The sequence below is a fragment of the Furipterus horrens genome, unplaced genomic scaffold, assembly GCF_987537825.1.
Source record: "Furipterus horrens unplaced genomic scaffold, mFurHor1.1.pri manual_scaffold_1, whole genome shotgun sequence".
Classification (NCBI taxonomy): Eukaryota; Metazoa; Chordata; class Mammalia; order Chiroptera; family Furipteridae; genus Furipterus; species Furipterus horrens.
Window position 1 is genome coordinate 178,995,258 of NW_028327171.1, and position 23,433 is coordinate 179,018,690.

General features: G+C 37.2%; 1 protein-coding gene across 1 annotated transcript in view; it reads left to right on the top strand.

Annotated features, from left to right (window-relative positions):
• The window catches only part of FAM171B (family with sequence similarity 171 member B), a 65,393-nt gene that overhangs the window by 36,619 nt on the left and 5,341 nt on the right, over positions 1 to 23,433 (top strand). Inside the window, exons 2-6 of the mRNA XM_090281495.1 lie at positions 1,279 to 1,512; positions 5,783 to 5,875; positions 9,956 to 10,114; positions 17,763 to 17,933; positions 22,213 to 22,329. Of these exons, the coding sequence (XP_090137621.1) occupies positions 1,279 to 1,512; positions 5,783 to 5,875; positions 9,956 to 10,114; positions 17,763 to 17,933; positions 22,213 to 22,329 (774 nt within the window). The remainder of the gene's footprint in view (positions 1 to 1,278; positions 1,513 to 5,782; positions 5,876 to 9,955; positions 10,115 to 17,762; positions 17,934 to 22,212; positions 22,330 to 23,433) is intronic.

Consider the following 23,433-nt stretch of genomic DNA (forward strand, 5'->3'; position numbering starts at 1 on the left):
TCCTGTCTAACTTGCAGGATCGTTTCTTCCTAGGACTGGGCAATTGTTACAGTGGTTCTAGTATTTGTATTTAAAATACAATTTAAAGTCTAGTTTTTAAAACAAGGTTAAAGTAGATAAGGCATAATAGCAATTATGGTAGTGATACTATTGTGGCTCAGTCAATATTGACTGGGATTTTATTTTTAACCTGATGTGTTCTTACTAAAAATTACTTTTGTAAAAATGTTTTCATGCAAAGATGTAGCATTATAATAAATTCTTAGGAGATATTTCTACTGATATACTCTAATGCTTTTGAAGTAGCCTCCAATTGTGAACTAATAATTTTTGTTATTAATAATGATATTAAATGACAACCAAACACTATGCTGAGCCCATTATTTGCATTATTTCATTTTATTTACCTTGTAATGTAGTCACTATGCTCTCAATTTTAGATGAGCAAATGGACTTAGAGAGGTAACTTAACATGGTCACACATCTAGGGACTGGCAGAGATGGAGCTTCACTGGCTCCAACGCCCATTGTTAGTGGAAGAGAAGGCATCTGTCAAAGGTGTTGTGATATAGACTTTGCAAAGACATTTCTGTGGTGACATAAGTTCTTTATCAAAGTTAGATATTATCACGGGTAAACCCATGAACACTTTGTCAACATTTGATTTTGAAGAGTAAGGCTAGAGGTTTATGTAGAAAGAAGCTTTAATTTCTCCTTTCCCTTAATCTGTTATGTTACTGTGTTTTCTCATATATATAATAGATAATGCTTTTTGATTACTTACAGAAAGATTCTTGTTTGATATTTTGCATATTTGGACCTGAAAAACACCAGACAATAGAATAAACTAAACTAAACATGCACTAATGGATTTGGTTAGATGCCACTGTATTTTAAGAACTTTGACTGAATTCTGCTTATAAGTCTGTATTACTTGATAGGGCTAGAATTAGTGAGACAAAGTAAAAATGTATTTTCCTGAAGAGAGGACCTCTGCCTTTTCATTATTCACTGCTCTTTCTTCTTTTAATTGGCAGGTAAAAAATGGAGTGATAATTCCATGCCTCATTAATAATAAATTCAAATTTATTCATTGTTATGAAGAATAATGAATTTGTTGGAGTGTTTTTACACTTCTTTCTATTGATCCATCCATACATATGTATTTCCTAAAGTATCAGCAGTTTTGTACTGTTACTCAGATGTCTAAAAGGCATTTAAAAGTATAGTGACATATGTATTCTGGGATCTAACATTTCTGGCCTTTCTCTCTTCCAGTGTCTGAGTTTACACTGAAAGTCCAGGTGAATGACATCATCAGTCGCCAGTACCTGAGCCAAGCAATTGTAGAAGTGTTTGTAAACTACACGAAGACGAATACCACAGTAACTAAGAACAACGGAGCAGTGTTGATAAGAGTACCCTATAAACTAGGACTCAGCTTAACCATTATCGCTTACAAAGATGGCTATGTGTTGACATCTCTGCCTTGGAAGACAGGAAGAATGCCAAGTAAGCACTTAAGCAATGTTTGCCTTCACTGAATGTACATTCCCACCCCTCTTTGCTTTGGGAATCTCTTATTCTGGTCAACTGAAAATGAGACTCTGTGAAGTCAATATAAAGTATGTTAGAAAAGAATGTCAGTTTGAAGAAAACATTAGGGCCTTTTTTCCTTCCACAGAGGCTTGAAGGAATTCTGAGCAAAGCTCTGGTATAAAGCTTGTGTGCAAGTCACATGCCCCAGGGGTTACTGAGAAGCAGGGCGAGCCAGGTAAAGTGGGGACAGATGAGGAGAGGATGTTCTTTTGGAAGGTGAGACAAACAGTTCAGATATATGTGCTGAGTAATAAGGCAATTATTGTAGATTCTTGAGCACAATGAGTATAAGTTATTTGGAAACTGAATTTAATGAACAGTGTATATAATCAATAGGCCAGTAGCAGAGTTAAAATGGATTCAGGGAGCCTGGCTACAAAGCTGTGGTTGTGCTCCTAGTGGAGAGTAATAATGGAATTTCAGCAGAGTTACTGATTGCAAAATTAGCATTGGGACAATAAATACACGTTAATTACCAGAAGGAATAACTAGTTAGGAAAAATAATGATAAGAGATCCCCCTTTGAACAATAAGAACAAAAAATATGCAAGGAAAACTTTTTTTAAAAAGTGAAATAACTGTGGGGAAAATAAAAATACCAAATGTTGCAGATAGACCTAAAACAAAAACAAAAAACAAAAATCTAAAGGCCTAGGTAACTAGAAAAACATTATATATGTTCTTAGAAAGCCTGAATATTGACTTCAGTTCTTCGCAAATTAATTTATAGATTTAATTCATTTAAAAATTGTTTTTTATCCTTATCCAAGGCCTTTTTTTTTTTTTTTTTTTTAAGAGAGGAAGAGAGAGAGAAACATCACCGTGAGAGGGAAGCATCAATCAGTTGCCTCTTAACATGTGTCAGACCAAGGACCCAACCCTAGGCATGTGCCCTGACCGGAAATCGATCTCACAACCTTTTGGTTATTGGACTATGCTCCAACCAACTGAGCCACACTAGCGAGAGCTAGATTTAATGCATTTTTAAAATACTTGGCAAAATAATTTTTGAATGTCGGTCCAACTTTTTAAAAAGTAATACATTGTGAAGAATAAATGTATAAAAATTTCTGGGACACTTATTTTTTTCCTACTATAATTGCTCTTTATTTTGTTTTTTAATTTTGATTTTCAATTACAGTTGACATTTAATATTACTTCATATTAGTTTCAGGTGTACAGCATAATGGTTAGTCAATCATATAATTTATAAAATGATCTCCCTAATAATGCTAGTACCCATCTGGCACCAAAAATTATTACAATATTATTGATTATAGTCCCCATACTGTACTTTACACCCCCATGACTATTTTGTAACTGCCAATTGGTACTTCTTAATCCCTTTACCTTTTTTTATCCAGTCCTCCACCCCTCTTCCTCCCTGACCCCCACCCCTACATCTGGCAACCCTGTTTGTTTTTTTTTTTTAATCTATGAGTCTGCTTCCATTTTGTTTGTTTGTTTATTTTGTTCTTTAGATTCCACATGTAAGTGAAATGATTTGGTAGTTGTCTTTCTCACTCAGCATAATACCCTCTAGGTCCATCCATGTTGTCTGTCGCAAATGGTAAGATAGCATTTCTTTTTTTATGGCTGAGTGATATTCCATTGTGTATATGTACCACATCTTTATCTATTCATGTTGAGAATCTTGCTTTAAAAGATTTACTAGAGGCAATTTGTAATTTCAGATAACTAAAATATTATATAACCATGAAATTAAAACTAAAATATATAGCTACAAAATTAAAACTATGATATTATACTATGGTGCAAATCAGATACTTGTATGTATTTAAAAAAGTAATCTATGATAAAGTACCATTATAAATCATTGAGAAACAGCTCTATATTTAATAAATAGTATTGGGATATTTTAGTTAACTATTTGGAGTAAAGTAGTTTGGATCCATATTCCAAAATATATTACTCAGAGTTCAAATGTGGAAAACCAGATCATATTAAATATAAGAAACTAGTAAATGATCTGATTTTTATTAGGATGATCTGATTAAACGTAAAAACAATTAAATATTTAATAAAAAGTAGATTTGACTATTTTTAAAAGCAACTGTACATCAAAAACATAAAGGCAAATAAGAAGGTAGGAAAATATATGAAACAATAAGGGGTGATATCCTTAATATGAAAAAAACTCATGCAAATCAGTATTAAAAAAAAATACCTAGACCTTGCCTAAATAAGGTTAATGGACAAAATCAGGACCTATCAGTGTTCAAATAGGAAATACTAATGATTAGTACATATGACAAAGTATTTTGTCTTCTGATAGTCTAAGACTTGTACACCAAAGAAATGCACATTAGATTTTTCATCTTAGAAAGTTTTTAGAAAGTGAACATACTCAATATTGATTGAGTGAGGTAGGACCAGAATTCTCAAACACAGTTAGTGGGAGTACAAATCAGCAAAATTATCTGCATAACAGTTTTGACATGTGTGTGTGAATGTCTTCAAAATCTTTATAATCTTTTGACCCAGTATTCTGTTAGTAATCTCTCCTCAAAACAAACATACAAATAAAGTTGACAGATATTCATGCACAAGGATGTTGATTTAAATATTAGTTTTGTAATAATAGTGAGAATGTAAATAGTCTAAATTTACAGTATTAGTGGTGTGGTTACATAAATCTTGATACTTCAAGAAATGAAATATGTAACCCTGAAAATGTTATGAAAAGTTCTATTGAGGGGCAGAAATGCTTATGATATTATCTTCAGTGAAAAAGCAGGGTAAAAATATTCTGTATACAGTATCATGCTCCCTATTTAAAAAAAAAAAGTCTTAAAAAGATCCAGAAAGATCCAGAAAAGACCGTTATGAAAACGGTCGTCGCAGTGGTAGTATTGTGATGACCATGATTTCCTTCTTACCCTTTTCTGTGTTTCTCAGCTTCACAGTGGATATACACCCCTTTTATAATCAGAAACTGTTTTTAAGTGAAAAGAAATCTGAAAGTAAGTTTTTTGGTGAGGTTAAGAAAGATTCCCCTTATAATAGCCTTAAAAAGCTGTCAGAGCTGCCCCTGCTAAGCCGCCTATGACCGAGAAGGTATCCAAATAGGGGATGGTGCCCTAATAGTTTCATCTCCAGGTCCAAGCTCCAACCTATCACCTCCTTTCCAATCTAATGAACCCATTAATCAGTCTAAATGTTAATGTATTCTGAACTGAAATTACACTTTTATTTCGTAGTCATTCCTCTTTTCCTACTGTAGAAGAAAAGTGTATTTCATTTTATGCCCTCCATACATCATTCTGTCCTTTTTCTATTTTATCTTGTCTTTTCTATTATAGCGCTTGTAAATTTTTTTAAATATTAAAAATATCCCCATGCAATGTGTCTTATCATCTCTAGTGATTTAGGGATATTATGTCATTTCTATTAACTTTAAATACAGGAAAGAGAGATGATGAGAATTTGTGCTTTGTATAACCCCACAAAGGTTAGTTTTCTAGTGTGTGGGATTGGTAAGCTTATTTGATTTGCTCTTGCTTACAAAAGGATGGTCTTTTGTCCCAGCTTCTTGATCCTGATCTTGAAATAATTATCTTCCTGGTGATCTGCACTTACTCGTCCCACAGGTTATTTCAAGTGCCTTACTCTTATAGGCTTTTTCAGCCCCATCCTGAGGTACTACTACTAGGAATCACTTGGTGTTAAACTGTTTCCCCCTTTGCCAACTCCAAGTCTGTTTGGCAAACCATACTATGTGAAGAAGAGCATTGCACCTTTACATGGAACGTTAAAAAAGAAGTGTGGATGTAGTTCTATTTTAAGAACCTTGAATCATGGAGCCAAGAAAAAACGTTTTTAAAAACTATTAGATGGAAGTAACAATTATATAGAGAAAATAGCAGAAAGTTGTTCCAAGTATTTAACTTAACCATAAATCTGGAGTTAGAAAACATAATTAGCCATCTTGGCAAACTGCTGTATGAAATAGAAAAAGATTAGTAAAATAAAATATAGATGCCCAATCTTCTCATTTTTTTGTGATCCTTCGTTTTTACCTCCATCGTATTTTATGTTCATCCTTCTTTTCTGTCCCATCACACAACTTTTTTCCTGCACATTTTTAGGGCCTGCTGGAACAGAACCATATTTGTCTGTCCCCCCATGTTTAATAAACTCTTAATTGTGCTCTATTTCACAGTATATTCATCGGTTACACTTTCACTGTTCCCGCAAAGCCAAGCAAATATATGGCTATTTGAAGACACTGTTTTAATTACTGGAAAATTAGCTGGTAAGTAGAACACTTTTTACTAAGCTAGTAAGTAAACACTTAAAGTGGTTATTATGTAAACTGTCGTCGTCGGCAGCCGTCCGTCTCGAGAGACGATGGTGTAGCTTCCCAAGAGTCTATCTGCACCGCCGAGAATGGCTGTGCAGTCCGACTCGGGAGTGACATGGTATCTGTCTCCTCCCGTGTTGAATCGACATCTTGTGATGACGCTGAAGCTACAGAGCCTGGGCAGGGTAATATGGAGGGTCCGCTGTTGCCCATGCAGCAGACCCCCCCTTCTCTTCGCAGCTGAAGGGTCCAAGGGAAAGACGGAGTCGATACAGCTTGGGTTCAGGTGCGCCGCAGGAGTTGCCGGTGTTGACTACAACGTCAAACCGCCTTAGGGACTCCGGCTCCGGATTTTCTGTCGGGGTTTACTCCCTTAGCCTTTCCCCTGAAGAGGTATCCCGCAAGGCAGCGGAGGTTTTTTGGAGTCAGAGTTTTCCTTCTCTGATGTACCCTGACTGGAAGATCGAACCAGCGACACTTAGCTCGCAGGCCGACGCTCAATCCACTGAGCTAAACCAGCCAGGGCTATGTAAACTGTACTTCTAAACTAATGAATGAATTTCGATTATAATGTGGGAAAAATCTAAATTGATCAACGATGATCAGTACTGATTATAAGTTGATCTGAACTAAGTCTTATTTCCCCATTAAGCTGTAGTATGTTTTTTGTATGCAGTGGGAATCCTCTCCTTTACTATTTCAGCTCCCTCCCCGCATGAGAACATTCATTAGACTTTTGGAAATATTGGAAAGAGCTTCTGAATGTCTTTCCAAACCATATCTCCACTCTGCTTTAGTAGTTGGTTGAATTAGTAAAAAGTTCAGCCCTTCGGGGCTTTATAATTTGCAGCTCATCTTCATTCCTGTCTCGCATTAATCTTGCCGCATGTGTGGGAAAGGCCCGAGACCGGGCGGTAGAGTATCTGCCCTGCATGCATGATTTGCACACTTGCATATCCCAAGGGGAAGGGTATAGGAAGCCTTATTTGGGGTCTGATTTAAGCCGTGCCCTCCAGTTTTGCCTTGACAGCCATGAAAATGATAGTTTCATCCTTACCTCCTCGCCTCCCTTAACTAGTCCTTATGGGAAAACCCAGTATTCGGTAACTTTTACTGCATATTATATAAAACCTCTATAAATGACAATTTATTTTGTATTGGGGAATTAATGTTTAGGACTAAAGCATAATAGGAACAATTGGTAAAGGCAGTAAGTCCTCAAAATAGTTTATAAGAGATTCATGGTAAATGTATTGTTTTGGAAGTTCTCTTCATTTTCAGAAGCTACCTTATTTACTCCTAAAGCATTAAAAAAAAAAAAACCAAACCCTAGTACTATTATTTGGGAAAGAATCAAACTAGGACTTGATTAATATTGGAGTAATTAACTGAGTGAGGTAGTTGAATCTCTTAACTCTTGAAATGCTAAGGCATTTGGCAAATTTTTGATCTCAAGTTTGCTGGTGTATGGCACAATGGATGGGTGTGGAGTTGTGTGTAGAAGGATGAAAAGTAAGTAAGAACTGCATACATGCTGAGAGAAGCTATTGGGTTGGCCAAAAAATTTGTTCAGTTTATTCTTTAAGATGGATCTAGTAGTCCTTAGTTGTTTTTAACTTCATTCAAAAAACAATTTTTGTTAAGATTGCATTGGACAGCTGTCATATCAGTGTGCATTTTTTAAAAAGTATGAAAACTGGTGAATTTTTTTGAGGCTGTTTTAATAAGGTGGAAGAAAATAGCAACAATTTCAACATATCATGCATTATTATTTCAAGAAAGGTAAAAATGCAACTGAAATGCAAAAAAAAAGAGTTTGCATTGTATGGAGAAGGTGCTGTGACTGATCATATGTATCAAAAGTGGTTTGCAAAGTTTCAGGCTAGAGATTTCTCTCTGGATGATGCTTCATAGTTGGGTAGACCAGTTGAAGATGATAGTGATCAAATGGAGACATTGATTGAGAACAGTCAGTGTTATACTATGTGGGAGATAGCTGATATACTCAAAATATCCAAATCAGTAAAGTTATTAGTGAAAATGAAAAATGTCTTTTATTTTATGGAAGAACCATAGGAACTTTTAGGCCAATGCAATACATTTTGTGTTCCTGGGGTCTTTGTGGAATCAGACTCTCCACAGTCCCTCTTCGGTGTTTCATTCATTTTGGTTTTGATTTGATACATCCCTGCTCCTTGTTGGCCTCTTCAAACCCCATTCCATTGTAAGGAATACATGGAGTGGATCAGTGTGAGCATGTCTATGCCATTCTTTGCCATTGTACCAAGTAATGGGGGGAGCTCTCATTTGCTGGATTATCCTGCCCATGTCTTGGCATGTCTCCATGAGAACACTATGAGCCCTCTTGAATTCTCAGGTTACTTACTTTTATTGCCTTATTTTCCTGAGACTTGACATATTGGTAAGGCCAAGCAGGAAAGGATGGATATTTCTGATGATGTTAACTCATTCCTTAGAAGTTACACATCCTCACTTCCGTAAAATATTTGTGTTTTCTTTCCAAGATTTTATAAGGAAGGTGATCAGTTTGTACAGTGAAAGTGTGCCAATATGTTTGCATTGAAAGCAGCAGGGGAAGTTGGAAATTTCAGGGAAGTACAAAACCTTAGAGAAGTTCAACTAGACATTTCCCTTAGTGTACATGTTTTCAGTTGTATGAAGTTTGGATGTTCAACATATTTAAGTCACACAATGTAAACAGTAAGTTGTAGACAGTACCTGTAAGTGACCAGAAGGTTTCAGATTAAATCCCCAAACAACCAAGCAACAATAATATCTCATAAATGCATTGTCTTTATGTCCCGTAACTATTTATTTACCAAGTGTTAATGTTTTTCTAGCTTCATATAAAAGTAAACTATACATTGATTCAGAATTATCTTACGTGATTTCATTTATTATTTATTGTCATGCGACACTTTAAAAACCAATACTTCTTTATTTATCCTAATAATTTTAACTGATTCCTTCTGTCTTTTATCAGTGAACCTTAAAAAGTCCAAAGCAAAAGCTAATGTGTAATAATTTTTAGTTTTAATTTTTGAGTCGACTCTTGAATTGTTAAATATGGTATGTTGATTACAGAAATATCAATATTGCCAGAATTTTGACTCCATAAATTAATTAGAGGATAATCAACTCAAAGTTACTAACGTGAGATAATATTTATAAAGTGCCTGGCATTTGGAAGACTTTTAATGCATGTTTAGTTATCTGATAGTAGAATGTATTGACTTAAGTATGTGACTGAATCTCAGCAAAACCACTTTCTGTTGCAAATTGCTAAGAACCCAATCCTAAACCAGCATAAGCCCAAAGGAGACATTTATTGCTCAAATAATTGGTAGTATAGGAGGTGGACCAGCTTTAGACATGGCTTGACAAGACCTTCTGTTGAAATAATTAAGATCTAATTTTTCTCCATTTCTCAACTGTTCTTTTTTAAAGTATTGTCTCAGTCTTCAAACCAAGTCTCTCATTTTTGGTCAGAAGGTGGCTTTTGCAACTCATGGATGTGTATTTGATCATATAAAGTCCAAGGAGGAAAAAGCAAGTCTTTTTTCCCTAGAAATCCAAGCAAAACTCAAATTGCATCTTATTAACTGTGATTGCCACAATACCCATCACTGAACAAAATTAATGTACCCAAGAAATAATGAGATACTTTTGATTGGTTTCATCTCATTCTGGTCTGCACCATTAACTCTATTCCTATTATAAAAATGACATTCCACGTATCTGGTTCCCCAGCATGAAATCCAAAAAAGGGTGAAGAATTTCTGGGCAGCAGAATCAAGCAGATTCTAGGATATAGGTGCCTTGTGTAATCTAAAGAAAGGTAAATTTCTTATTTATTCAGCTCCAAACTTAAAATAATTATACGAGATGCTTTAATGATTAAAGGGAGCAGTTATAATTATTTGTAAAGTAAAATGTCCTGGCCCGTGATACTGTGCTTAATATGGATTTGTTTTGTCTATTTGTAATGGGTTGTTGTTTTTTTTCTTTCAGATGCCAAATCTCAACCAAGTGTTCAGTTTTCAAAAGCCTTAATTAAACTGCCAGAGAACCATCACATTAGCAACGTTACAGGCTATCTTACAGTTCTGCAACAGTTTTTGAAAGTGGACAATTTTCTGTATACATCTGGAATTACTCTTAATAAATCAGGTATTGTCTCATTTTTATATAATTGTATGTATAAGAAATAGTACATAAACCTCATCAAATACTGTTAAAGTTATTTAGATTGGATAGTCATTTAAGCTTTGGAGGATACATGTTATTATCGCAACATAAATCTAGTTAAAATTTATAAGCAATGAAAGAAAGATTATACGGGACTTCCGGCCAAGATGAAGGCCTAGACAGACACACTGCATCTCCCTCCACAACTAAGAAGGAATACAGCGACCTCAAAACTAGAGACAACCAGAAGTTCCAGAAAATCGAACTCCATGGAAGTCCAGCAAACAAAGATATAAAGAAGAAATACTCATCTAGACAAGTACGAGGGGCGGAGCTGGGGTGGAGCCAGGGCAGAGAGGACGTGGTGGCAGTGGCAGGCTGCTGGAAAGTGCAGTCACACATTTTAAAAAGTCAGGAGGGACACCTGGGGAGCGCTCCCAGCACCAGACGAGACCACGCAGCTCACGGTCCCAGAGGCGGGGAAAGTAAAGCCTCATTGCTTCTGACTGTGCAGACAAGTGGGGGTTGGGGCAAAGGAAGAAACACCCAGTCTCTCAGCAGAGTCTGCTTGTTTAAAGGGTCCCCACGGTCCTTGAAAGTCTGTAGATCCACCCACTCTGTGAATGACAGCCAGGGCAAAAATTAGACAGGTGCCAGTCCCATACAGAAGTGGGAGAAGTGCCTGGAAAAGGGGTGAGTGCTAAGCAAGTAGCATTGTTCCCTCTCAGACCCTTCCTCCACATACAATGCCACGACGTGGTGAAACAGGTCGCCCTCTACTGATGAGAAAACCTAAGGCTCCGCCCCTTACAATGTAACAGGAGTGACAGCTCTACCTAAGACACAGAGTCAAACGAACACAGGAACCTGTCAAGATGAGGAGACAGAGAAATATAGCCCAAAAGGCGGAATGGATCCAGGTTCCAATGGGAGAACTAAGCAACTAGGAGATAGCCAACCTAACAGACGTAGAGTTCAAAGCACTGATGATAAAGATGTTCACAGGCTTGACAGATATGCTTAAGTATGGCAAACACATAAGGGAAGAAGTGAAAGCTATGCGAAATGAAATGAAGGAAAACCCACACAAAACCAATGGTGAAGGGAAGGAAACGGGTTCAAATCAATGATCTGGAACATAAGGAAGAAAAACAGTCAACCAGTACAGAATGAGGAAACAAGAATTGAAAAAAATGAAGAGTAGCTTAGGAACCTCTGGGACAACTTTAAACATGCCAATATCCAAACTATAGGGGTGCCAGAAGGAGAAGAGAAAAGCAAGAAATTGAAAACTTATGTGAGAAAATAATGAAGGAAAACTCCCCAAATTTGGTGAAGGAAACAGACATACAAGTCCAGGAACCACAGAGAGTCCCAAACAAGCTAGACCCAAAAAGGACCACACCAAGACACATCATAATTAAAATGCCAAAGGTTAAAGATAAAGAGAGAATCTTAAAAGCAGCAAGAGAAAAGCAGAGAGTTACCTACAAAGGGGTGCCTATAAGACTATTGGCTGATTTCTCAAAAGACACTTTGGAAGCAAGAAGGAACTGGCAAGAAGTATTCAAGGTGGTGAAAAGCAAGGATTTACAATCAAGATTACTCTATCCAGCAAAGTATCATTTAGAATGGAAGGGCAGATGAAGTGCTTGCCAGACAAGGTAGAGCTAAAGGAGCTCATCATCTCCAACCTATATGAAATGTCAAAGGGACTGACTTAAGAAAAAGAAAATCAAAATTATGAACATTAAAATGACAACAGACTCACAACTATCAACAACTGAATCTAAAAAATAAGAACAAAATTCAACTAAGCAAACCAGAATAGGAACAGAATCATAGGTATGGGGATCATTTGGAGGGTTATCAGCTGGGAGGGGGAAGGGGGAGAAATGGGGAAATGGTGCAGAGATTAAGAATTGTAATTGGTTGGTACAAAATAGACAGGGGGAAGTTCAGAATAATATAGGAAAGGGTGAAGCCAAAGGACATATATGCACGACCCATGGACGTGAAGTAAGGGTGGTGGGATTGCTGGAGGAAAGTGGGGTACTGGGCAGAGAGGAGCAAAGGGGAAAAAAATTGAAACTACTGTAACAACATAATAAAATATACTTAAAAAACGAAAGAAAGATTATACAATAGTCTTCAGCTACACTAGTTCAAATTAATGAAAATTTAATTCACTGGATACTTTTATCTAAAAGAGTTAAAAAAGTTATAAAATATATATTACACAATAGTAGATTATTTAACAACTTTGCAAATTAAAAATACATTTAAAGATGGAAATTTGATTTAAAGAAATTTATACACATCTTTTTATAATTTGACCTATTTGTTTTTATCAAATTGATCAGAAGTGCCAATAATTATTAAATATAAAGAAGTTTATAGATTGGAGTAAGCAATTGTATATATTTTTTGTATATATCTGCTAATATCTATTCCATATTTAACAACACTAATATATTTATAGAAGGCTTTCATGATCTACCAGTTAAGGGAATGATAGAATTCTACATTTCATTTAACAATACACCTGTGAATAACCCCCAGGAGAACTATCTTCCCTCTGTATATCTACATTTGTTCTACCACTTCTACCACTTGTTTCAACATAACTGAAACTCCACTGTTTAGAATCACCTCAATCTATCTGTAATTTTAATGGTTTCAGGTGTGTCAAAATTTTGATCATTTCATTTGGGAAGCAGCTGGAAATTAGAGTAATAAAGGCATGTGGATATTTTGGTGAGAGAGGTTTGTTGGGTTTCTGAACCTGCTGTAGCTGATGCTGGCAGTGCCCTTGCCAAAAGACCCCAACTCCTTCGTAAGCAGCTTGTGCTTCCTGGTGCACCCATCTGTGGCTGCCTGCGGGCATTCCCTGGTCCAGGAAGCAGGCTGGGCCCTCACATGTGGCAAGCTCTCAACAAATGACAGATGAAAGATACTCCAATTTCTTTGCCTTGATTCTGCCCTGAGCCAGGTTGTGTCCATTGAGACTGCGCTGGAGTTGCCCCAGAGATCACCTACTCACTAACATATCCTGTGCTCGCTCCCTTCCTTCTTTTCTTTCTTTGTTACTCCTGTACTCCCTCAGTGGTGCACAGTCCAGGGTCTGCTTCTTGAAGAAGCTAATCAAAGACACCTGCTGAGATTTTCCAGATGTAAATTATAGGACACTGAAAATAAATGCATTGACAAGAATGGTACAAGTGAAGCTCATGTGGCACTGGACAGGTTTTAAGGAGAACACTCATTAAATTCAGTGAAAGGGATCATCGTGTGCTCTTCCCTCCAACATTCTACCACCTGCTTCTGAGATTATTCATTCAGTGTTTCTATTACTCTGAGAATGAATGTGGACAATTTTAAAAGTTCTAGAGAAGTGCTGTCAAATGGGAATGTTTTTCTGTTCTGTGCAGTATGGCAGCCACTAGGCACATGTGGCTATTGAGCTCCTGATGTATGACTAGTGCTGAGAAACTGCACTACTAATGCCACTTAAATTCAAATTGTGACCTGCTGTGGGTGGCCACTGTATTGGATTGCAGAGTCCTAGAGTTCTGTGAATATGAAAGGTTTCAAAAGTTTCCTCCTCATTGTCTTTTGATCTTTTTTCCCCTTGTACCATTCTTCTTTTTTTCTTTCTTTGAGTTGTCCTGATTTCAAGTAATGGGGTATCTATCTCAACAGTTTTAATTTATTTTTATTTATTGATTTTAGAGAGAGAGAAGAATGGAGAGAGAGAGATCGATTTGTGTGCCACTTACTTATGCATTTAGTGGTTGATTCTTGTATGTGCCCTGACCGGGTATCAAACAGGCAACCTTAGCATATCCAGATGACTAACCAACTAAGCTACACAGCCAGGACTATCTCAGCTGTTTTAGCTGCATTAGGTATCTGAAATCACTGGCTGCATAGATCTGGAGGGTGGGATTAACAGCAGTCACTTCAGAAAGCTAGCCGGCTTTACGAATAATAGTTTGATATAAGACATTATAGGACTTCTGGCCAAGATGGAGGCTTAGACGGACACGCTCGGTCTCCCTCTACAACTAGAGAGGAATACAACTACCTCAAAACAAAAGATAACTAGAAACTCCAGAAAATAAAACTACACAGAAGCCCAACGTACGAAGTTATAAACCAGCGGCGCTCATTGGGCAGGTAAGAGTAGTGAAGGTGGGCGGTGCTGTTTGCGGTAGCACCAGGGACAGCGGCAGGGAGAGCAATCCCAGCTGCAGTCGAGCAGCAGCAGCTCCCGACCCCAACGCTGGGAAAAGCAGCTACCGCATTGCCTCGGACGGTGAGGCCCAGAGGGCGGGAGGACGGACCAGAGTCTCCCAGTGGAAAATAACGGCAGGAATCCATCTTGTACCCCTGCCCCCACACAAAGCACCACAGGGCCGTGAAATAGGTTGCGGATCGCCACCAGTCGCTGGGTAGTGACGAGTACACAGGCACTGCCCCCTACAGCCGGCTCAAGAAAGCAAAATGCATCTGTCAAAACGAGGCAGACAACTGTAGAAATCCCAGTGGCGCAGCTCACCAGGCAACAGATGAAGAATCTGACAGATGAACAAATAAGAAACCTGTGAGAGGCTCAGTTCAGGGCCATTGTTATCAGGTGGCTTACAGAATTAACAAAAGATTTGGAAAAAGATGAGAAAGGATTGAAAACCACTCATACTGAAAAGAACAAAACCACATACGAGACAGATGGTGAGGAAATAAAATACAGAGTTCAAATCAACAAACCAGAACATAGAGAAGGAACAGTCAGCCAGTGCGGAGAGAGGAAACGGGAATCAAGGAAAATGAGGAGAGGATCAGAAACCTCTGGGACAGCTGTAAGAGACCGAACATAAGAATAATAGGATTGCCAGAGGGCAAAAAAGAAGAACTAGAAATTGAAAAATTAAGTGAAAATATAATAAAGCAGAACTTCCCAAACTTGGGGAAAGAAATAGACTTACAGGTCCAGGAAGCACAGAGAGTTCCAGAAAAACTGGACCCAGGGAGAAACAATCCAAGACACATTATAATCAAATTGTCAAAAGTTAAAGATAAAGAGAGAATCTTAAAGCACCAGAGAGAAGAAAAGAATCATGTACAAAGGGGTCCCAATTAGACTATCAGCTGACTTCTCAAGGGAGACCCTGCAGGCAAGAAGGGACTGGCAAGAAATATTCAAAGTAATGAAAATCCAAAACCTACAACCATGAATACTCTATCCAGTGAAATTGTCATTCAGAATAGAAGGGCAGAGAAAGTGCTTCCAGGACAAAATAAAACTGAAAGAGTTCATTAGATCCAAACAACTATTATATGAGATGTTAAAGGGACTGGTTTAGAAAAAGGAGGATCAAAACAACATTAAAATGAAAACTGCATCACAAGAACCAACAACAGAAGCTAGGGAATCGAAACAAAGGCAAACTAAATAGGCAAGGAGAGTGGAAAAGAACTATAGGTATGGGGAACATATTGGGGGGAGGTCAGCAGGGAGGGGGAAGGGAGAGAGGGAGGGAGATGGTATAGGAATTAAGAAGCATAGTAGGAGGGAATGGAATAGACAGGAAGAGGTTGAGAAGAACTATATGCACAACCAGTGGGCATGGACTAAAAGGGGGGGACAACTGGAGGGAGGGGTGTCACCAGGTGGAGGGGAGCAGAGGGAAGGGAAATTGGGACAACTGTAACAGTATAATCAATAAAACATATTAAAAAATAAATAAAATTTAAAAAAGAGATTATAATTACTTACAAATTATGTAATACTTTATTTGTGCTCACATTGGAGTACTAACCAGGGTACTAGTCTATAAAATTGGTATGGCATTCTTGTGCTCATCTTATAATTTGTGTTTCAGGCAGTTTGCAAGAACTAATTTTCTTGTATTTTAAACTGAAAATGTTCAGTTAGGCAGTAGTCCTGATAAACACCAGATGATGTAGTAGCAATAATGAGAACTCCTTTCCGTGGCCCGCCTCTCTGTCCTCCCGCCCCGTGGCTCCCTCCTTTCCATCCCCCTCCTTCTTATCATCTGATTTGGGGGCTTTGCTTTCTGCCTAGAAAGCTGTTCTCTGAGGTCTTTGCATGGATGGCACCTTCTCATTTGGCCAGAGCTCAGATATCCTCTCCTCAGAGAAGTGACCCTTCCTACCACCCAGTGACATGGCCTTTTCAGGTTTTCCCTAAAGCACTGGTCGTACCTCGTATCATGCATGAAGGGTAAACTGACAACGAGTGCAGAAAGGGGAAAAAGAGGATTTTCAGTAGGAATGAAAACTGTGGCAAAGTAACTGCAGGCGACCTGGGAGACTGTGTGCTCACTGGATCTTTGGGGCATGGTCGCGTGCATGGTCTCAGCAGGTGAGGTGAGTATTTGTTGAATGAACAAAAACTCTAGCTTTTAAGCCATAGAGTCAAAAGTTTAGCCACAAAGAGCAAATAATATATAATAAGTATACTTTATTCAAGTATTTCAGTGTTAGTAAATTACTTGGAAAATCTATAATTATCAAATTATTTGTAGAATATTTATATTTTAAACATAACCACATTATTTTATTCATTGTAAATATTCTGGTGTATATTATATTATAACTTTGGCATTGCTAATATTTCAAAAACAAAGACAGGCTTTTTTTTTTTTTTTACTTCCCTAATAGAAAAATATGAAGTTGGTAGCTGCTGATATTGAAGAAGGTATACTATAAGTTGTATAGTCAAATTTTTAAAACTTTAGGCAAAACAGCATACTGAATTCTATTAATCTCCTTTCCCCTAGTTTTCAAGTTTGAAGTCTAAATAATATTGCAATATTAACTTTGAAGTCTAAGTTTATATTAATTTTTTGAAAGAGCATTATTAATATTTATCAAGGCATATTTTATCAGCTAACAATATTGCATAGTGGTTTTCTTTGTCAAACTTATGTATTAAAAATTGCATTTTGAATCAGAATGCTTTTTACATAAAGTGAATATAGGCAAGTCTGTTGGTTCCAGTGCTTGAAATATGGTTGTGTTTTTTTTCCATTTTATTTATTTATTTGTATTAAAGGTGTTAAATTTTACTGTTTATTGAACTGTTCAATGCAACTGGGTTAAACAATCCATAAGAAGGCTTACATTTACATTCTTTTCTTACAAAGCTGCTGCTGATCAGTCAGTTTTCATGTTTACTATCACTTGCTACTGCTGGGGGATTGGAATTTGGCACTAATATGTTTTACTAACTTGATCTTTGAATGTAATAGTAGCTGCATTGATGATGTGGTATGATAGAATCCTTATTCAGGTATACTAGTAAGATGTGTTTTTTGTTTTTTTTTGTTTTTGTAGGTTTTTAAAAGCAATGAATTAGATTCCATTGACCTTAAATTAGATGACTCTGAGACAATTATATCTCTAGGCTTATATATTTAGGAATACATTTGTCAATGTTATGTAAGTATATCCTATATTAGCATTTGATACATGTGTGAGTATAGTGTGATTGGTGCTTCAATGTAGAGGAACTAGATATATAGGTCAACATTAATTTATTATTAATATGTAACTACAACCTGTGCTTTACATAAGATTTTAATAACCTGTCCTTTTTTTAAAGGTTTTGAAAGCATTGAATTGATTCCTCTTGCTGCAGTATGTGTGAAGATATATTCTGGAGGAAAAGAATTAAAGGTGGATGGATCTATTCAAGTTTCTCTCCCCCTTCTACATACAAACGCTATGACTGCAGGAGAGCACATACCTGCCTGGACATTTGATATGAACACAGGTATGTGAGCTAGATACAAATATTCTGAATATTTTTTTGAATGTTTAATCTTAAAAATGTTTGTGTTTTTATTTTTTCAGCTTTATTGTGGTATAATTGACAAATGAAATTTCTATATTTTAATATAGAAAAAATAATTTAATATGCCTTATTGAAACATTATAACATTCAAATATAAGTGATGATAATATTTTATCTTGAGTAGAGCATTAAATCAGTAATGTTACAATTTTAAGTACTTTATCAACCATTAAAATTAGCCCCACTTTGATTGCTGTAATACAACTGTGGGGAAAATTATGCCAGTATATTACATTAACAAATAGCATTATTTACTGACCACCCTGTGTGTGTGTTTTTTAATATCCCCTAGTATTTTGAGCAGAAACAAATTTTAAAATTATTTCTACTATTACAGGTTTTTGTTTTGATAGGCAATATGAACTTATATCTAAAAGCTTGGTTAAAGCAATTGTATGCTAATTTCATGAAAATCAATAATTGTGTTATTAAGAGCTATAACGAGTGTTTTTGGTTTTTTTGGTTTTTTGGTTTGTTTTTTTTTAACTTAGGTACCAATTTTGTGCCCTGAATTTAGCCTCCTAAATGACTGCTGGAATTATTTTTTCCTCCTCTGCTTTTTTTGTTCTTTAGTTTCAGTGTAAGTAAGGTGGGAGTCTTTTAAGTTAACCCTCCCACCCCCCAATAAAAGGAAGTGATCAGCCTACAAAGTTTCCCAGGACTTGATTTCTCTTCTGTCTCATCTGAGAACCAAGAGGCCCTTGTAGTCAGCCAGTGGAATGCACAGATTTATTTAGGTTTAGACCCCAGCTATGAGGAGGGAATAGAGCCCAAAACTGATTGTGTGGACAAAGAATCCTCAAAGGAGATTTGAAGTGAGATTTCACTGTAACTGGAAAGGTAGATAGTGTGGGCACAAAAGAGATTCTATGGAAAGTAACCTTAGAGGGTGATGTGGTCATAAATTCCTAACTGGGCAGTCATTCCCCAAAGTACATAACTTCATCAGTAAAAGGCTTACCTTTACGGCCTTACGCAAGCCCTGTCCATGGTTTCTGTGCATCTAGGCTAACACATCTTTGAAGTGCCTCCTTTCAGACCCCTCCTTCTAATATGTGACAACCCTTAAAGCACATAGTCCTGGCTGAATGGTTCAGTTGGGTGGAGTATCCTCCATACACAATTCCCAGTCAGGGTGCAAATGGGATGTTTGATGTTTCTCACATCGATCTCTCTCTCTCTCTCTCTGTCTCTCTCCCTCTCTCTCTAAGATCAATAAAAACATATCCTTGTATGAAAATTAAAAAAACAACAATAAAATAACAACAACAACAGCATGTAATCTCAACTATCCTGTAATCCAATCCTCACCTTGCAAAAACTGAAAGGAAACAAATTGGGTTTTGCCAGAGCTGCGAAAAGAACCAAGCAGCTGTCTTGGGGCTCCCATAGCCCTGACTGTTCATTTAACTTACCAGCATTGCTTACTCACACAATACACCTTGGAAGTTTTTTCATCACTTATTTTACAATGCTTCCCATAAAATTTAACATGAAAGGCAAGTCTTTTGAGGTGTTCCATGAGCGCTTCTGGAATAATGCAAAATTATTCCTACATATTTTGAGATTTTAATCCTTAAAAGCTCAATGTCTAATGAAAACTAAGAAGTAAGCAATTAGCATTCTTTAGGTTGGCAGATTTATGGAGACATTTTATAACCTCTAGAAACATTTCATTGACATCAAAATCAACTGTTGATGCAGACTTACTTTTGTAAAACCCAGGCAAAGTAAAGAAAGGTCAGTTTTACATAAACCAACAAACTCAAATTAGCTTTTATTTACTAAGGATTAATCTTAGATCACATGAGCTTGAAAATCATTTTGAGTTTCTGTATTTTTGAGAATTTGAGAATACCTAATCCTTATAAGCACTTACCTTTGAATTAATCTTAGTAATAGTATCCAGAGGTAGAAAATTATTTCACATTTACAGCATACATACTACTATATACACATATACAGACAAAAACAGAGACCTTTCAGCCATGAGAAAACTCACTAGATTTTTATAAAGAAATGGTTGGATCCCAATTTAGTTTTGGAGGCATTTACAATTTATATCTGTCCTTGACAAGGCAAGTTCCAAACGACCTTCCCCCCTTTAAACTAAGAACAGCCATTTTTAATACCTGAAAGAATTGGGTTGGCTTATCAGTGGCACCAGAGGCTGATCCCCTTGTCTAAATCTTTTTGTAATGTTGTGACACCAACGAAACATTTTCCACACATCCTGCCTAATTTTGTAGCCAGATTTTTCCAATTGTCCTCACAAAAGATTAACTCAAGTATCTAAGGATCCTCATCTCTGCCACCTTCCTGCATCAGTGTTAATGGGAGGCTGACTGTCCTGGGCCCCAAACAGACTACAGTTGCCTGGAAGCAAGATCTCAAATGCTGCTGAAAATAACAGTTTGCAGTTTCTTTTATGCATTTGAAGTTAATGGGGGAAAATAAAGAGGATTACCTGAGGGTGGGAGAAAACAAGGCAGGGATTGGGTTACAGTATTTTGAGCTTTCCTGAGGGTGGTTATGCTTTGGAGGGGTATTGTTTTTGCATTTAAAAGGTGTGTTAAAACTAGTGGAACAGGAACAATGGATAGGGTTTTCTTAAAAACCTTTCAGTGAAGAAGTTATAGGCCTGGGGAGGTGACTACTCACCTTACCTGCCCAGTAAGGAATTTATGATTTATTACAGTACCCCTTTTTCATCCACAGGGAAAACTTTTTCTATTAGTCTTAATACTCCATTCTATGCTCAGTATTCACTTCCGGTCATCAGACGTGAGGGTGTCTGTTTCACTCGCACTGTGCAGTTCTCAGAAACCAGCTGGGTATCTTACAGTTCAGTCCAGACACTGTCTATCTGGAGATTGCATCAAATCCCACAGGTTTAAGAGCTTAGTCCCAAAAGACCATCCTTCCTCCTCAGATGCCAATCACAGGTCCAGTTTGTTACCTGTGCTTCTGACCAACTGGCTCTAAATTGGAGGTTCCCATGACCCTCTCCTTGAGTTCAATACTTTGCTAGAACAACTGACAGGAAAACAGCATACTTACTAGATTAACCAGTGTATTATAAAAGGACATAACTGAGGATCAGCCAGATGGAAAGGATGCATAAGGCCAAGTCTGGGAGAAGAGGCGCGGGCTTCCATGCCCTCTGAATACATCACCCTTCCAGCAGCTTGATGTGTTCTGCAGTCTGCTCTTGTTACCCTGCAGACCATTGGTGATGGAACTCAATCTCCAGTCCTTGTCCCTCTCTGTAGGGATGTGTGTGGGGTAGAGCTGAAAGATCCAGCCCTTCTGATCACTTGGTTGTTTTCTTGGCAACCAGCCCCCCAGCCTTAGGGACTTTTCAAATACTACCTCCTAACAGACAGCTTGCTATGAATAACAAAAGACACTCTTTCACCTTTATGGATTTTATCACTTAGGAAATTCCAAGGGTTTTAAGAGCTCTGTGCCAGGACTGGGGACTAAGACCAAATATACATTTCTTATTATAAATCACAATATCACAGTAGCATACTATTGTAAGTCATTGGATTAAGAGCTGTAAGACCTGGATTTCTAGCCCACTTACCAGCCATGTGATTTTTGAACAAACACCTTATTTGGACCTCAATTTCCTAATACGGTGAATGAGAGAGTTGTTTTAAAACATTTTAAAGAAGAATCTCTGTTTTGTTTGAGTCCTGATTTCTGATTGTTCCTTCTGGCAAAGGTCTTTGTCTCTAATGTACCTTCCAGTGACAAAATTTTTGAATTGATTTATCACATTAGCAACCTTTATATACACTGTATACACTATAACTGTTTAATCAGAGGCCCAGAACAGGTGACAAATAACCACCTGTTGATAAAGTTGGATTTCACTACTCACATCCTTTAGATATATTTGAATAGGCACAACTTAAACATTATTTGGAAAGTCATGATTTCCTTAAATGTGCCTACATTCTTTTATTTATAATGAATGTATTTCCTGTAGTCATAACAAATCATTCAAATTATTTTATATCTTATCATATGTGCTACATTACCATGTAATATATGTCTATGTTATTCCATGGTAATATATTGCTACAGTTTTCATAATCTTTGAAAAATTCCTACAAGGTAGTCTATACATGACTATCAGCTCTACAGAGATATAAATATAACTGATATTTTTATTTACCTTTCTTTTTAGGTACTTGGATAAATCATGGCCAGGGAATGGTCAAGGAATATAATAATCATTTAATTTGGACATATGACGCACCACATTTAGGCTACTGGATAGCAGCTCCACTTCCAGGAACTAGAGGTCTGTAAAACTGAAACAAAAAAGTAATTTTAAACAACCACCACCACCCAAGTAGTTGTACTAGAACTGATCGCAGCAGATGTCGATGATGAGCATTGCCACTTACTGCTGGGTGACCCCGGAAAAAGCTTTGAGTCTCTCAATCTCAGCTTTAAAGATTAGGCTCCAGGAACTCTAAGGTCTCTTATAGCTACAGTATCTGGTAAAGTATGGAATTGTTTCAAATCAAATATTTTCTTTTCTTAGTTTACCTTTTTTTTTTGTAAAAATAAATTCCACCCAGATCAGTTAGAGAATTTGCAGGAACCGATCTTGGATAATTAAAATAATGTTGGGATGTAGGGAGTTCACCGGATGCTAGGGCAGGCTGTAGCACCAGATTCTAACAGGAAGGCAGAAATCCCAGAGAGCTGGCCCATTAGCAAGCCTGCTGCTGCCTGCCTGCACCCCTTTGCAGGCCCTTCCTCACACTGCTCCTGACCATGCCAGGGATGAAGAATTTGGTTGGCTTAAACTTGGAATGTGAGCACACCCTTTGGTGGAGGAAGGGCTGCTGAATAATAGTGTCCCCAGATTGTTCCCAAGACGAGTGATACCCCAAATGAAGATCAGCTGGACATATGAACAGAGGGGGACAAAACCCAAGTATTGTCCACTAGGGATGACTTATTCATATTCTAGGAGAAATGAGTGTCTCATTTTTCTAGATGTAACATTTATACCTAAAACAATTCTACATTTATCTCTGAGTTGCATAACTCTCAAAATACCAGACATTGCATATTTTATCCATTACATTTTCTATTTGAAAAAAAATCTAATATGCTTATTATAGACTGTTGCACCATTGGGCCTTTGGGGTGCTCACTAGCAGAAAGTGAGCTGCTTCTTGGCCTTCTCTGCTGCCAGCTTTGCTAAGTCAACTTTCTAGCCTTCAGCATCTTAATTGCTCTTGTCCCTTACCTCACCTTCTTTTAACTTGTGGGTTTGTAATCTACAAAAGCAAACAAAGCAACACTTTCAATGCCGGTTCAGTGAAGTTTTGGGAGAGTATGGAAGTTGAATGCATGTATCATCCTCAGTCATGTGTCGGATAATTACTTC